The sequence below is a fragment of the Heterocephalus glaber genome, unplaced genomic scaffold (assembly GCF_053883595.1).
Source record: "Heterocephalus glaber isolate CG9 unplaced genomic scaffold, H.glaber_assembly_v1.0 deba00001461, whole genome shotgun sequence".
Lineage (NCBI taxonomy): Eukaryota > Metazoa > Chordata > Mammalia > Rodentia > Bathyergidae > Heterocephalus > Heterocephalus glaber.
In genome coordinates, this window is record NW_028258308.1 from 9,686,314 (window position 1) to 9,702,756 (window position 16,443).

The window sequence follows — 16,443 nt, forward strand, 5'->3', positions numbered from 1 at the left end:
AAGTAAAATACCTACCCAACCACTCAGTTACCTTTTCAGGTGTCACTTAATGCCTTGCCACAATCTCTCAGATGAGAAAGTCTTATTCATGAGACACATTGAAAAATTTTTTCTGCCCTAGAGCAGAATATGACAAAGCAGTGAGCAATTCTCAGTGTTGAGTGAGCCTGAATGAGTTAACACACATTAAGTGTGTTTGAAGTGCAGTGAGATCCCCTGATGGGAGCAGTGTATTAAGCTACACTGCTTAATACATCATAGGATTGGAGCTAACAGTCTACGGCCATACCCCCCTGAATGCACCCGATCTCGTCTGATCTCGGAAGGATTGGAGCTAACAGATGACTTGGATTTTGTGAACTAAACTTGTAGATTAAAGGACAAAACCTTTCTGGGAAAACAAGTAGAGGGGCACAGATAGAGAAATACTAAACATTTTATTAATAGGCCACAAAATCTTCACTTTTTTCTCTCTCTGAATGCCTCCACACATCAGATGGAATATGACATAAGGATATTATGGATACCATCAGGTTTCAGAACACCTCCCATTGGTGGGAGCTGACAGTGTTATGGCTTGGGTCTGGATGTCCCCTCAAAGCCTCATGCAGTCATAGGGCTTTTTCAGAGGTGGGGGAATCTAGAATGTGAGGTTATGAGATTAAGGGCGTGTGATTTCTAAATCAGTCGACTGATTGGTTTGGCACTGCCCTGATCCGCGTAGTCTGGATAAAATAAAAGGGACAGAAAGAGGTTTGTCTTCCCCTTGTTTCTGCTGTCTTCCTCCGCCATGAGTTTATTGGCCCTCTGCAATGTGTCACCCTGCCTTGAAGCCATTATGGACTGAAATCTTTATAAACCGTGAGCTAAATAAACCTTTCCCCCTTTAACTTTGGCTGTCATGTATTTTGTCTCAGCAATGAGAAATGTAACTAAGACAGTACAGAACATTGAAATGTGGATGAATAAAAATGCAGATTATTTGAAAACTTATTTTTGATAAGTACATTTTGTGCGCTAGAAGATGATGATTTCCACAGACTAGTCATATTTCAGAGTGCTTGCCCTTTGTGTGTTTCCCTTTAGACTTGGAGATATTGACCACATTGGGACACCTGTGTGTAAAGAAAATGGAAGAGGGAATAGAGGGAGAATGCAAGAGGGACAACAAAAATGAGAGGAGGAGAGAAAGAAATCGTGTGGTCTCTGAGGGTGAAAAAGAGTAATCCCCAGATCTTGAGGACAACAGGTGAAAATCCTCAGGTCTTGGGAATTTTTTTATCTTTTAATTTACTTATCCACCAAATAAGCTAATATCCTTTTTTAAGTAGGAGTGTTTCATGTAGGAGTGCTTGATTTTGCATGAAACAATGGAGAGAAGACCTAAGAACCTCTGTAAAATTCTAGAATTCTCAGTCCTTTTTTCATAATTATTTTTTTTCATTCTGTTTCAAGTTTATTTCCAAGCAAGATGTATCAACTGTAAACATATCATGTGCTCTCCTCTGCCATGTATTTCCTTATTTTTTATACTCTGTTTCTCCACTTTTTCCATTCCTCTGATGACTCACAGGCAGCTCTGCATAGGCAATTTCTACCTCCTCTAGATATTCATGTAAGTTTTGAATGTATTGATTGACATTAATCTCACTGAGAACTTTAAAGCAGGTACTTTCCACCTGTGTTTTCATGAACTATTTGTTAGTTGAGAGTCTTATCATGTTTGGTGGCTCCATAGGACTGCATAATTTGGGTATTAATTATTTCAATCAAATGTTACTATCTCCATCCAAAATGCATTATTTGTTTAACATTTAATTTCTCACCCCAAAAGTAAAGTTTATTTTACCAAAAGTAAAGCCACCAAATAAGGCATATGGTCCTCAATCTCTCTTCTAAATTCTACACACTAATATCAGAGCTCTGTGGTATAATAAGATTTGTTATCTAAATATCAAGCATATATTGATAGCTAATTGCTAATAGATATATATATACAAGCATGCCATTCATTAGCCTTATGATTCCTTATAAACTTCACACACTATAACTCAATTTAGTAATTTGGATGTAGTCTAAATATGGAGAATCTGTAGATGTTAAGGACATCTGTGGTAGCTTAAAATAATGAACAGTGAGAACATATTTTGTCCAGGGTAGACTAAGATGTAACTAAAAAGAAAATGTCAGTTTTATCACATTAAAATATAGCCATGCAATCATCTTTATAAAACTCTTTACAAACTAACTTGCAATAATTCAGTACATTTTATAATAGTTTATATTCCAAATGATGAATGTTACTTATAAAGTCAAGGATACAATCATGTTATTTAATTCAAAGGCATTGATAGCTTTTGGGTTTTAGTTTTATGTGTATGTTTGTATTTAATTTGATGAAAATTCATTCGTTTCTAATATAGGCATAAAGGAGTCAATTTCATGGACAATTTTATGCTAATTTTTGAATTAATTTGTAAATTAAATTTATAATGGAAAATATTCAACTTTTAACTTTTATTATATATTTATGGGTTTTTTCCAGTGATGAAGCTCTACCTCAATACATCAGAGTTAGTGACATATTTTTATAATAATTTCACTTCTTGATTAATCTGTCTTCCTCCTCCTCTACCCACTATGTATGGAAGTCTTACAACACTTTCTGCATTATGTATTTTATTTTCTGATCAGTATTTTCCAATGTTTTATGTTCCAATATATTCTAGATAAACATAAATATTCTAACTTTCTGAATCCCAAAAATTCTGCTATGCATTCTGTTTGGAGATACCTGCCCTCTAGCCCTTGAGGTAGAAAATTCATGCTTTATTACCTAGTAGAAATGTGCAACCTCTATTCCCTTTTCATTTTCATAGAAAATTACCAATTGTAATGAACAAAATGATAAATACAGTTTACAATAGATATCTTATTCGAACATCTTGCTTATAGCCGATGGGGTATAATGAAATTTACTAATGTGATGATTTTTTGATATTATAGTTATATAATAGTTGTCCGTTACCGAGAATGTTGTTCCAACTGACCAAGTTTTGTCTTAAATTATAGTCTTAGGTTTTAGTTACACTACAACAAGAGCTGCCCGGCATAAATCAGAATTGTCCTCACTTCTTTTAGATGCAATGATACAAATAAAAAATAAAGCTACTCTACCACCATCCAGGTAACCACTCAGATTTGTAATTCTAAAATCATCTTATTTAGAAAAAGTGAACGTAAGTAAAGAATGCTTGAATTTATTTAGAATAATGGTCATGAAAATTATCACAAACCCATAGTATCAAGTAACATGAAAAAACCCAAGAAATTTCAAGGGTAACAAAATCTAATTTAAAACAAGCTAATGGCTCTTGGGATAAACAGTAGTTGAGATTATAACACATATGCATGTGCACGTGCGCACACACACACACACACACGCCAATCAACCAAAAACCAAAATCCTACAATAAGTTATTTTTCTACTTGATGATATGAAATCACTGAATAGATTATCTGAATCAACAACTTGTTTGGAAATAAATTCTATTATTCAATCCTAAACTCTTATCCTCTGTAATATTAAGCAAAAAATGTCTAGAATTTGAACAACAAACTTTTACTTCCAAAGTGTTTGAGTTATCTCTCTAGAAAATGTATTTTATTTTCACATTAATATTATATTTCATATTAATTTAGCACTTCTGAATCATGTATACCCTGAGAATATTTTTTTTATACCCCACCACGTAATTTAACTCTAGACACCTATTTATTCAGCACATAGAGAGGCAAACAACACACACACTCTATATAACATAACATACAAAGCTGCAAGTCTTACATGGTGAAAACATCCAGTGTATCTCCAGCAGTTCTTGCCATTTCAAAGTAGGTCTGCAGAATGTTGACAGTCCCAGAGAGGGCTTCATGACCGCAGCCGCAGAACAGGGCGACACCCGCATAGAGCAGGATAGTGGCAATGAGAGAAGCATAAGGAATCCCTCCCAAGCATTTAATACAGCACTCAAAACACCCTGTAGAAGAGCAAGAGAAAAAGGAGAAAATTAAATAAAATTCCCAACTTTAACACTACGGCCAATTATATTTGCCTTGATATATCAGGCCAACCATATAAATCAAGTCCTAGGGTCTCCTGGAAGGTATAAAGAATAAATTCCTTAATTACAATCCATCCTTCAAGACAGGAAAATGCTTTTTACCACTGATGGCTTCCTCTTCCATCCCTCCAAACCCACCAAAGCCCTTCCTTTCCAACACAGACTTCCCATGATACCCATCTTCATCATACATGTATCCTTCAACCTTGTATTCATTGTTCTCAAGCTTCACATGCTTATATTTCATTTTAATTATCTGTTCTTTTAACTTTTTGCAGCTGTATTTTTCAATGAGTTGAATCCTGTTAGATCACTGTAAACTTAACACAGAAATTTGAAAAGTGGAAAAGAATGAAATTGCACATAATAAGTAAAATTAATTTTGAGTTCTATTGATTGTATATATTCTCTGTGTAGTGATCTATCATGTAAAATCTATTTATACTATGGTCCATGGTTTTCAAAAAACAAGACGTGGGCATAATTGAAATAAGAGAGCAGACAAGAAAGATAATCTTATACTTAGCAGTATGTGATTTGTAGCAAATTTATTCTTTTGATATTATCATTTGTAAAAAATGAAAATAAGAGAATTTTCCTCCAATGGTTCTTGTGAAGATTAAATAATTTAATACATAAACTAGTTCTTGACATAGAATAATTGCTAAATCAATAGAATATTTTCTGAGTGACTGTGTTTTGACCACAATTTATCATAGGAGATCAGATGTGGCCTTTTCTACTTGTGGTGTTATATTGGGGTTCAAAAAGTTTCAAATTTTTGGATCATTTTGGATTTTCAGATGATGGTTTCCTATATCTATGCAACAACATATGAGGCACGAGATAATTGCAAAGTTCCTGTGTGAAGTAACTTTATGTTCCAAGATTGAGCTCATCTGCTATTTTCCTATTGCTCATTAGACTGGCTTTCTTGAGAATTACAGCCCATCTCATTTTCTTTAGAAGAAGAGAAAAACAAAGGATTCTGAATACCTCTCCATTTCCATAGCTGTTGCTTGAGAAAGCAAATCATTTCCTGAACATTCCTCCCCAGAAATACAGTCACATAAAATCTGAGGAAGGAGAAAGGTTAGAACAGCTTGAAACTTCATATAGGAGGAAGAAATTTCTCTAGCAGATGGCCAAGGCCAGTATGTGCAGAATCTGAATGTCATTGAACACAGTTTCTAGTGGAGATGAACAGGGTGGCATACAAATCCTTGGACTACTGTCTTTTAATGTTCTAAAATTCCAATGTCAGTAATTATTTTAAAATTGAAGAAAGCAGAGAGATAAAGTTGATATGAACCCAAAGAAGCTCTCCCTCTAATTTAACAAGTGTACCTATTGGCCCCACAATTTCCAATCTCACTACTCAGTGATTTCTCTCTTTGCTATTTTCAAGCCATTTGATATGGCTGTGGGAGATTTTTACTTCATTTTTACTTCAGACAACCTGAGGTATCAAAATCAGAAGAACATGTCTAACAAAACCCTCAGAATAGATGTGGATAAGAAAGGAGACTGAACACCAAATACTTAGGTAGGAATAACATTTGCTATGTCCTAGAACCTAAAGTAAATGTTAAATCAGAAAGAGACTAACTTATAAACAGACAAAATTATAAGCTCATGACTGGTCACAAAAAGTACCACTGAGGACCTCTGAATAATTTGATAACTAATTCCAAGTCATTTTCTCTTAGTTCACATGTTCTCCACGGTGCTTTACATAACCCATACTAGCCTCCATGTTAGGTTATGTATCCTCAAGGAGAACCATGAAGTCACAGTACTGGAGCACTAAGTGTAATTTTAGTTGCATAGCAGCTTTCACGTTTAGAAAGCTACAACATAAATTCCAATATTGGAGTTAAACTCAAATGGACAACCTTGAGTTAGTACACATTTCAAAATGATTATGAAGTGGAAATATTTCTTTTATTCCCTTTTTAAATGTTGCCATTCAAATCCCTCGGTATTGTTATCTTTATTAACAAATTCAAGTTCCACTATTAATGTGAGGTTAGGCTAGGACATTATTAAGACTAGAACCTCAGCAAAACATTTATTCAAAGGTTTAAGATTCTCATCAAGCACATATTGCACTTGCAATGGGCTACATCATAATCACCCCCTCTCTTCCTTTGAGGCTGAGTTGAGTTGCCTATTGCATTTCAAAGAAGTCTCTCAGAACTCCCATATGGTGAAGCAGCACATCATTTCAGTATTCTCTCCAGCGGCCAGAATCCTACATAGCTGCTGGCAGGGAAGCTTCTTTCCACCCACAGTGAGAAACAGCCTTGGCAGAGCAGAAATGTCACCATAGCAACAGGGCCCTGGGCCAGGATGCATTCTCAATGATCACCGTTTAAGGCTATGCATTCTGCAGCCGCCCATCATCATGCTTTTACTCAACTGAAAGTGAAAAAATGTCATATTAAACAAATATTAATGACGGTACAGTAAGTGGAGTGTTGGCCCTGGAGAAAATATGTTTCTTAAGAAAATTTCTCTGAAAACAATAAAGATTATGATGCATAGCAGACATTTTCAATACTAGGTATTATTAGAATAGGGCCATTAATTCTCAAATAAAGCTAAGGTTCATATAGTAACAAAGAATATTCATGCTGTAACCACATATATACAAAGAAACATTTCTTATGTCCATTTCTGTCTATATATACTGCCTTAAAAAAAACCCCCACTATGCCATTAGCTTTCAGATGAAAATAAATATTGAAAGAATTATGAAACCTTTTTTCAACACACTCTCTGAAACATTGGCCACATTATCATTTCCTGGGTACTTAATAAGGTTATAAATTGAATTTTATTAAATAAATATTTCAAAGAAAGTAGAAGCTCCTGGCATACACTGTCTTTTAAAAAGATGTGTAATTATCTTTTCTGTGAGATATAGAATTGATTTACCTCTTTCCAAATGTTGTGAAATAAGCACAAGCATTTGCCTTTGCCTTTGCCCACCTTCTCAAACCTCAGCAAAATAGAAACAGGGAAAAGAACCTAAACTTAAAAGAAAAAAAAAAGGGACATAGACAGTGAAAAAGAGAGACCAAAATTGTGGATATGGTAAAAGAGATTGAGAAGTGACGGTAACAAGTGCCATTGATGACAGATTCTAAGTTTATTCATTGATATACTTTTCCTATTAATATTTACCTATCTATACTGATAAAGGTTTCTTTAGTCATTATCAAGTCTCCAGAGAGCCATCTATCTGTTTTAATCTGTTCCATTACTCATTTGTGTATCATTGTTCCAATACCACTTTTCACATATCACATCACAATTCCAATTTATGAAAAATCACACATTTTCCTCATGTGTGTTATGCCTGCCCATGGTATATTTACTTTATAAATTTATAAATAACTCATCTGATTACATAAATTAACTCATTAAGATTTTGATTTGTTATTTTTGTATTGATTTTCTATCCAGAAAATTTAAAATTCTTTTGTTGGTTCTGTAATTATTTTGATTTTGTGAATTATTTTGAATTTATATTGATAATCACTATCTGAAAAATTTGAGCTACATTTATTTTCAGTTGTAGCTTTTTATTCATCTTTTCATCATTTAATTCAATCAAAATGCAATGAGAAAAGGCACAATTTTTGTTCATGATACTAAAGAAAATACTTGTTAGCTTTATGTGAGTTTGTTTGCTAAAGAAGGTCATTTTTGCCTTGAATTCCATAACATGGTTCGATGTTATTGGGTGAAATAACTTTATATTTCTTTCCCTTTTATCTGACACTTCAATAATTTTTTTTCTAAATTAAATTTGCATTGCTGAAAAAATACGCATATAATACTATGTTTTTACTACATCACTGAAAGTGTCATGCTAACATTTTTGGAGGGGTGGTACTAGGAGTCCATTCCAGGGTCTTTTTAGAACTATACATCTCCATCCCTATTTTTCATTTTTATTTTGAGACAGGGTCTTAGCTAAGTTGTTAAGTCCCCCAAACTGGGCTCCAATTTATGATCCTCCTCCTTAGTCTCCTCGAGCCTTAAATAACAGGTATGTGAACTATTTGTTCTAAACTTATCATGTATCAGTTTATTCAACCTTTAGTTGAGTACTTACACAGGTATCAAGCATTGTGTTAATTGTTTGAGCTGCAGAAATAAAATCAACACAAATCCCTGCTCTGATTGTAAAGGAAAGAGATAGAAAATCAGTAAGATGCTAAAATAACAGATTTGTGATTGTTAAAAGTGTCAAGAAAAAACCTAAATAGAGAAGAGAGATGATGACTATTAGGATAATGGATTCAATTTTTGATAAAGTGGCCAGGGAAGGAATAACTACTGCAGTGATGTTTGCAAACAAAATAATAAATAAATAAATAAATAAATAAATAGACAAACAAACAAACAAACAAAAAATCTGAAGGAAAAAAGGAGTCATTCAAATTTTATCAAGTAAAAATATAATAGCTGAAGTTTACCTTTAATGGAAGGGTAAAAGACAAAGAAAAAGATGAAGGACTCCTCTGACAAAGTACAATGAAAAGACACAGATGGAAATTGGAGAAAAAATATATGCTACTTAGAAGACCTGAAGAGAAAGGTCAATATCCACAAATAAATGTAGTAAGGTCTATCAACAGTGAAAAGGAAGATTAGCAAATTATCCAATAATTAATATAAGAGTGTCCTGCTGTTGAAGTGCATGAGTGTCCAGATCGATGGACCCCACACTGTTCAGGGATGAGCCCCTACTAGGAGTACTGTCTAAGAATGTCCTGTAGCCACGCAGACAACACAGAGGCCATAGGACTGCTGGTGACTCTTGTGACCACAAGGTTTTTCCAAATTAAGAAAGATTCCAGCACTGGGCCCCATGGATAATAAGTGTCTTAGACAAAGCCAGGTTTAAAGGGAAATGGACTTTATCAGCTAAATTCAAAGCCAAATTACTATTTTTTTTTTTTTTGCAGAGAACTATTTCTGAAAATCTGTAACAATTCCAATTTAGCCTTCAGTCCTTTAAATGAACATTTTAACAGAGCAGAGCCAACCTGACTTTCTTGTATCATGTTATAAGAGGAAATGGGTCTCTCAGATAGAAGTAAAAGAACAACTAAATCAAGACCTGACTGTTGTAAGTTTAGTTCAAAGTCCTTCCCTGTACTAAAGGCATTGATACTGAATCACTATCAATATTCAGTGAATGTTTTGAACATTTATTATTTCTATACATTGTACATATAGAACTAATTAAAAAGATCTCTACCATAACTGAGCCTACATACTAATGAGAAATAAAAATCGGAATTTTCTAATATTTTTTAGAAACTTTTCCTAAAACATCCTATCAAAACACCTAATATTATAATATCCTGAGATCATATTCCTCAGCAAATTGGAATTGGTGTCACTAGGCTTGGAGTTTTAAATTATCCAAATAATAATAGATAACTCCTCTTTTTAAAAAATTGGTATATGTTGTGATACATAATTTTACATTCATTTCAGGGAATTGGTACATACATACATTGAATCTTGATCAGTTTTGATTCCTTTTCTCCAAAAGCTTCTTCTTATAAAGTGTAAGCATTCCAGGATGGGAAAAACTCAAAATTATACTTAGGACGATGCTTTACACTGTAAAGTGCTTAGAAAACACATTTTCTAATTGCAAACCCACTAATTAATAGCATTATAATCTATATTTTAATGCAATCTAGACTATACTTTAAATAATTAAAAATTAATAATGCTAAAGTTTTATAATTTTATAACAAGGACTGAGAGGCTTTTGATAAAAGTACTGATTCTTCACTTGGATGTGCAGAGGCCCAATGGGTTCTAAAGGAAGGATAAAGCTAGGTATCTCTATTTTCATTTTGTTTCTATCCCCTTTATTAAAGAATCTTCCCAATAATGAATTTTTGAGTCAGACTTCCGTTCAGCTCTGCATGTAGGCATGTTAATCATTTAAGGAGTGCCTCTCTAAATACTGGTAATAATGAGATTCATTAGCCCTAACTTTACCTAACCTATATTGTCTCTCTTCAAGACTGAAGACACCAACGCAAAGTAACTAAGGTGTTTTCAAGATCTGAAAGGACATTAAATTGCCTGCTTTTACAGTATCTTTTCCCAGACTCCCTGAAGTTCTGCCTAAAAGTCTCAAGTCACTGCCTAAAACCTACAATCACCTTGAAACAGACCATCCCAAAATGACATTACTCCCCTAAGCAGGGCATGATAGGAACCCAGGCTGTCCCCTGAGGAGCAACAATCATCTCTTATTGAAAACAAATCGACACTTCAAGCCATGACAACGACAGCCATGAAACTGCCTAGGAGCTTATGGAAACAGTTTTGAGGTAAGTGTCAACCAGACCACATTTTGACCGAGGCTGTTTAATTATGTCTACCTCTCCCCCCTCTACTGGGATATGAGATAAATTAGTTGGGGTTGAAAATTTCCTCTATTTAACTGAAAACTCATGTCAGTAGCCTGGGAAGACAGAGTTAAAGATGTTTGATCATCCTTTATAGTTATGTTGATTAAATTCCTTTCCTGCCTTTCACCATTAATTTTTCTGCTTTGAGTTTTGGGGTGAGTGGGCAGACCTCATTCACTGAGCCTCCTGAAGCTGAGCTTCCTATGTTCCAGTAACAAATTTCTTTAAGTAATTCCTGGCCTACACAAAGCACAGCATTAAGGTAAATATTTGAATAATCAGTTCGCTGTGTCATTATCAAGATAACAAACTCAAATGGTAGGTTTTGTTATCTTAAACACTTTAGTCATTGCTAAAACATTGGACTTAAACAAACCAGTTTCTAATTTTAAGAGGAACATTTTCGAAAGGAAGAACGATCTGCAGAGTTGGGAGGCATTTTTAAACCCTCCTAATGTTTGTGGCTACATATCAAAATCACCAGGAATTGTGTCAAAAGTAGAGGGCTCGGGATCCCCCCTTGAGAGACCTATCTGTTTTGATCAAGTGCTTCACTTGGTTCTGAAGAACAGATGTAGCAGCATATGGAAACATACCATGTTATATAAAATTATATTAAATACCTAAGTTGCTTTAACATTAAGCTAGGGCAGATGTGTAATTCAGGAATTAAAAAGGCATTACTTTAAGAAATTTGAATGATGCAGTATGCAGTCTATAACTAGTGATACCAAGGACTTTCCTGGACACTTCCTATCCATCAGAAACAGTGCCAAGACTCACTGCACTGACAGGTGGGAGCTCAGGAGCTCCCTGTGAGCAGGACAGTTTCTCAAATAATTATTGAGAGTAATACTTAAAAGTTTGTAAAAGGTTATTTATTGTAAATTTTTCAGAAAATGCTATCTTTCCTTAAAAATATTTTCATCATAGAAGTTTTTATCGATATTTAAGCCAAAAATTGTTTTTTCTTTTCAGAATTATATCACTAATTATAGAACATTCTGTACTGGTCAACATGACTTAGCAAGAATGGTTTGATTAATTAAACTTGTTTCCCTAAGGCAGAAAAGTTAATTGCTTCAATAATGATTATAACCATACTCTTTTGACTGTGATAAATACGCCCCTGGGGTGTGGGAACAATCGAGTGGAGACATGTTTCTGATATATAAAAGTAATCCTTGGAAAGAAACAAGAGGGAGCTCCATGACTGGTCTAAACTTCAAACACCTACAAGCCTTTGGTAGACCACACTTTGTTCAGATGGTTGAAACAGATCAACTGGAGACCCAGTAAAGGCTACTGTTCTTCTATAATGAGTGTACTGTTCATTTATGTTACAACAATCATTTAGTATAATTGCCCATGTATTCTTGCTTACTGCACCCAAATGGGCAGTTTTATCTTGGGATCACTAAGGTAGCTGCAGCCAAAGAGTAAATGGCCTGCATTCATCTGAAGGCTTGAGCTTAAGGTGGATGTTCAAGACAATGTTTTCATTGCACGTGAGATGTCTCAGCTAGCATGTCTAGAAAATCTGAGGACATCATAGTAATTTTTCACTTCACATGGCCTTTTCCAACTGGCTAGTTTGAACACTGTCTCCGTGTAGTGAGCTACAAATGATGGATTCCAATAGAGCAGGAGCTCCAAGACAGAATGAAAAAGTTGCCAATGGCAAAGGATAATTCTGTCACACTCTACTGTCAAAGTAGATGCAGCCAATCCAGATTTAGGGGTGGGAGCCTTGAAGAAGTTCACTCTTAATTCTGGATGATAAGAATGGTAGACTTTTCAGCCATCTTTAATCTGCCAAAAGCTTATCCACTTTAAATAAAATCAAACATTCCAAAGACTGTTTCTTTTTCTTCATTATACTCATCACCATCCAGTATATTATTTATCCAACTTGTTGCTTTATTGATTTGTAAAAGCCATGAGGTAAAAATTTGTCTTGTTAATTTCTATATTTCCAATTCCTAGAAGAGTTTTGACATATAGTTGGTGCTCAATTAATATTTGTTGAACAAATTAATTGGAAATTTTGTTTCAGCAAACAACTAGGACATGTCCAAAAGAGATCGGTTCCTTCAAACCTTCCACTATGTCTAGCCAGCAGACAAATTTTAAAAGTATATGGGTCACACACACAAACACACACACATGAAAACAGAGATAAAAAAAAATCCCAAAATTTATGAGCAACAGAAGTTCAAAAGACCGTTAAAGGCCAAAGAGAGGATCATAGATTATTATATTATTAAATATAAATCATTTTATTTGAATTGGAGCACATTTAAAATATTATTGAAGAACCTGACAACATTCTTGAAAATAAAAATATAAATTTAAAAGCTAGTAATTTAAATAACTATAACTTATGAATTAAAGCTGTGAAAAAATTAGAAATAAAAAATTCAAATTATCTTTAAAAAGATGGTATGGGGTACTTATAGAAAGTTTATTTCTTTAATTTATGAAAATTTACCATGCTATTTGCATATATAATCTTTTTACTCAAATATAATGATTGGTTTTTAATGAAATCTGGCTTTTTAAAATTTACATATATTGCAAATTTAAAAGATCATTCTTTTCAAAGAGCAGATGGTTAACAATTTCTGTTTCATTGTTACTACAACATATCAAAAAGTATAAGGAAAAACCTAAACCTATATTTTTTAATATTTCTTATGTTAAAACACTATTTTAAATTCTACATAAATAAAAATTATCTAGTGATAATCTCATCATATTATTTTGTCCTAAACACTAGCAAAATATTCAAAATGAGTATGTAACAATTAGTTTGTTAGCATTAGAAAAAAAATTACCACTATTCATTAAAAGGAAAACTCTTTTCCACAGTTCCAAAGTCCTGCTTTCATGTCTAAATTAGCTAATAAACATTTGCAAACAGAGAGCAAAACGGCAGTGCTTCGAAGCCTAAATATCAGTGCTGCAAACCTTCTTTTCTTACACATCAGAGACATTAAACTGCATTTTCAAATCAAGAGAATGTTTTTATTCTCTGAAGTTCTCCCCACCACCTCTGACCCCTTTTTCTCATTAGCCGAGCTACTGTCATATGCTCTTTTCCTAAAAAGGCAAGGGTAATTTTGGTTCAAAGTCCCTAATATATTATCTTTTAAATGTTGTGGAAGAAATGTTGATTTTATTTGAGCCAAGCATAAGTCTGTCATTTTGTTGCTTCTATTACCATCTGAATGAGTGCCATGATTGCAAAATACAGATGCACTGTTTTTTATTACAGCAATTTTCACTCTCAGCTAATTTATCCCATATCCCAAATACTTGATGCCCTTTGCTTCCATTTGATCATATCCCATATGACCCTCAGACTGAGATGGACTGAAAAATAAAAGTTTCAAAAGGAATGAGGACTACAAAGCATCCTATGACCATATTACAACAGTGTATGCCTTTCGGCTGTTTTTGTATTCTGCTCACCACAGGGCATATCCTTAAAAGAGCTCAGCCTATGTATGAAAACCTGCACTTCACATAAATCTTTTTATTTCAGGTTACTAATCCCCAGAATTTCATGAATACACACAAAGCTCATTTTCAGTTTCTGCCAGTCTCTTCTGGTGGTTGTGAAGTAAAATTAAGAATTGCTGCAAACTCTTAGAAGAATGCCCATGGAATATGTGCAAAAGGAAAAATATTGAATAAAAATTAAATCCCTATTTTTAGGGGAATGGGAAAAATAGGAACCAAGATATATCATGTACAGGTACAAACTCCCAATGATGAATGTCATCATATTGCATACCTAAAATGTACCAATAAACTTAATGAATAAAAAAAATCCCTAGACTCCGTATCCCTAGACCCATATGCTCTGGACTTGGATAAAACTCTCCTGTATTGTGGTTTGCATGTGATTGATAATCAGCTCCTGAGATGAGGAACACCATTTTAAATATATTTATATGGCCACAATTTTATATGGAGTTTGGCTCACAAACACATAAAGTACTAAATAATCCAAAGGCTACATCTATTTTTGTATTTTATTTTTTCTTATTGCTGTTGTTTTGGTTATTTTCTATACAGAAAATCAACTTCACCCATCAAAATGCCTATCCTTCAGTCTCAGCTTGTTGTCAAATCAAATTACATTGAGAAAAGTATTAGAATCACAGAAACAGAATCAAAAGATGGAGCTCAACCTGAGGAAAATGTCAAGGTGTACTTTACAATATAAAGAAAGATAGTGACTTCTGCATTTGGCCATGTCTTTTTATTGTTCAGTTGTGATGAAAAGACTCTGAAGACAGTAATAGCAGATCTATGTTGTAATTCTGCATTTTTTTAATGGCTAGAAGTTATTTAAACTTTTCTAGCATTTTTTCTATTTTGAAAAAAAAGCAAAATCTAATTTAAAAACAGCATTGGTATGTTGTACGGAGTGAAGGACTGGTTTTATTACTTTTATAGGTGTTATACAAACTTACCAGCATGCTTTCCTCAAAATTACTGGAAAGTGCTAGGAAAAGTCATTCTTTTTTTTTTGGTACTGGGAATGAACTCAGAACCTTGCACTTGCAAGGCAGGCAGTGGAACCACTAAGCTAGATCCCTAGCTGGAAAAGTCATTCTTAAGAAGATTGCTTACTATATGAATAACATTACTTGGAATTAAAACATGGCAGATATTGATCTGCCTTTTAATGAAAAACTATTGACACACTAGGGCATCAACAAGCAAATATGATCAAATTTAGACATTTAGGCAACTGAAAGATTTTTTTTTTTTTTTTGGTATCAGGTATTGAACTTGGGACCATACGCTTGTGAGGCTGGCGCCAGAACCACTGAGCTAAATCCCTGGCCCCTGAAAGAATATTCTTATCCAACACACCTGGCAATGGTCTTGTTAATAATGATCTTGGAAGTGAAAGAAAATAAGTAGAGCAAAAAACAATTTCATTACATGAAAAAATGTATTCCAGTGATGTGATAATTTTTATTCTCAAATTACATGACAGATAGCAGTTTAAAAATTTATAAAATATACAATGTGCAATATGTAACAATTTTTCTCTACTATTAAAATGTCAGTAGTTTTTAAAATTCTTGTAGATAATGTTCTTGGAGCAGAAGGTTATAGCAATTTTAATGGTTCATTGTAATAATGAAATCTGTCCTTGATGCTATTTAGTTACATAAAGATGTTGTATGTGTCTCACATTGATTTCTTTTACTTAAGAGGCTATAAGTAGAGTTTCACAGTCAAAACAGCATCAGGAAAATCCAGGAGGTATATGTGACTATGACCATTTCAGAATTAAGAAGCAAATGCCCCTGAAGAATATGAGCTCTATCTAGGTTTCATCTGAGACAAATGACAATAAAAAAAAAAGTCATTGCCAGAATTTTCCCCTCTTTTATTAGTATTAAATGGATTCTAATCTCAACAATGTATGTGATAAGTGGTTGCCTAATTAGAAAGCATATTTGTCTCTGTCTCTTTAACAGAATCTAATGTGCTAAAGGATAGGCAAGAGAGGTATTTCTGAGAAAATTTGGCTAGAATACTGTATTTGAACCAATAAATCACCAAAATTGTACTATTCTCTTATTATAGTTTAATTTCTTAAGTAACTTAAGAGAAAATATGGAATGTTCATCTAATAAGCTCAATGCTTTTGAAAATAGTCATAAAAGACCTGGCATTGTCATTTATAAAGATATATTTAAGTTATATTAAACCTGTTTATTGGATAAACAGAACATCATCATGAATCTAGTTGTTAATCTCAATGCATTTGAAATCACAATATCAAAAACTCATATTATAAAGGTACTGTGTATTATATATATCATTTAATT

At 33.6% G+C, this 16,443-nt stretch overlaps 1 protein-coding gene across 2 annotated transcripts in view; it reads right to left on the bottom strand.

Annotated features, from left to right (window-relative positions):
• Window positions 1–16,443, bottom strand: part of Gpm6a (glycoprotein M6A) — a 313,190-nt gene that overhangs the window by 43,575 nt on the left and 253,172 nt on the right. For both annotated transcript variants that reach the window (XM_004852952.4, XM_004852951.4), the window contains exon 2: window positions 3,848–4,040. In XM_004852952.4, the coding sequence (XP_004853009.1) occupies window positions 3,848–4,040 (193 nt within the window). The remainder of the gene's footprint in view (window positions 1–3,847; window positions 4,041–16,443) is intronic.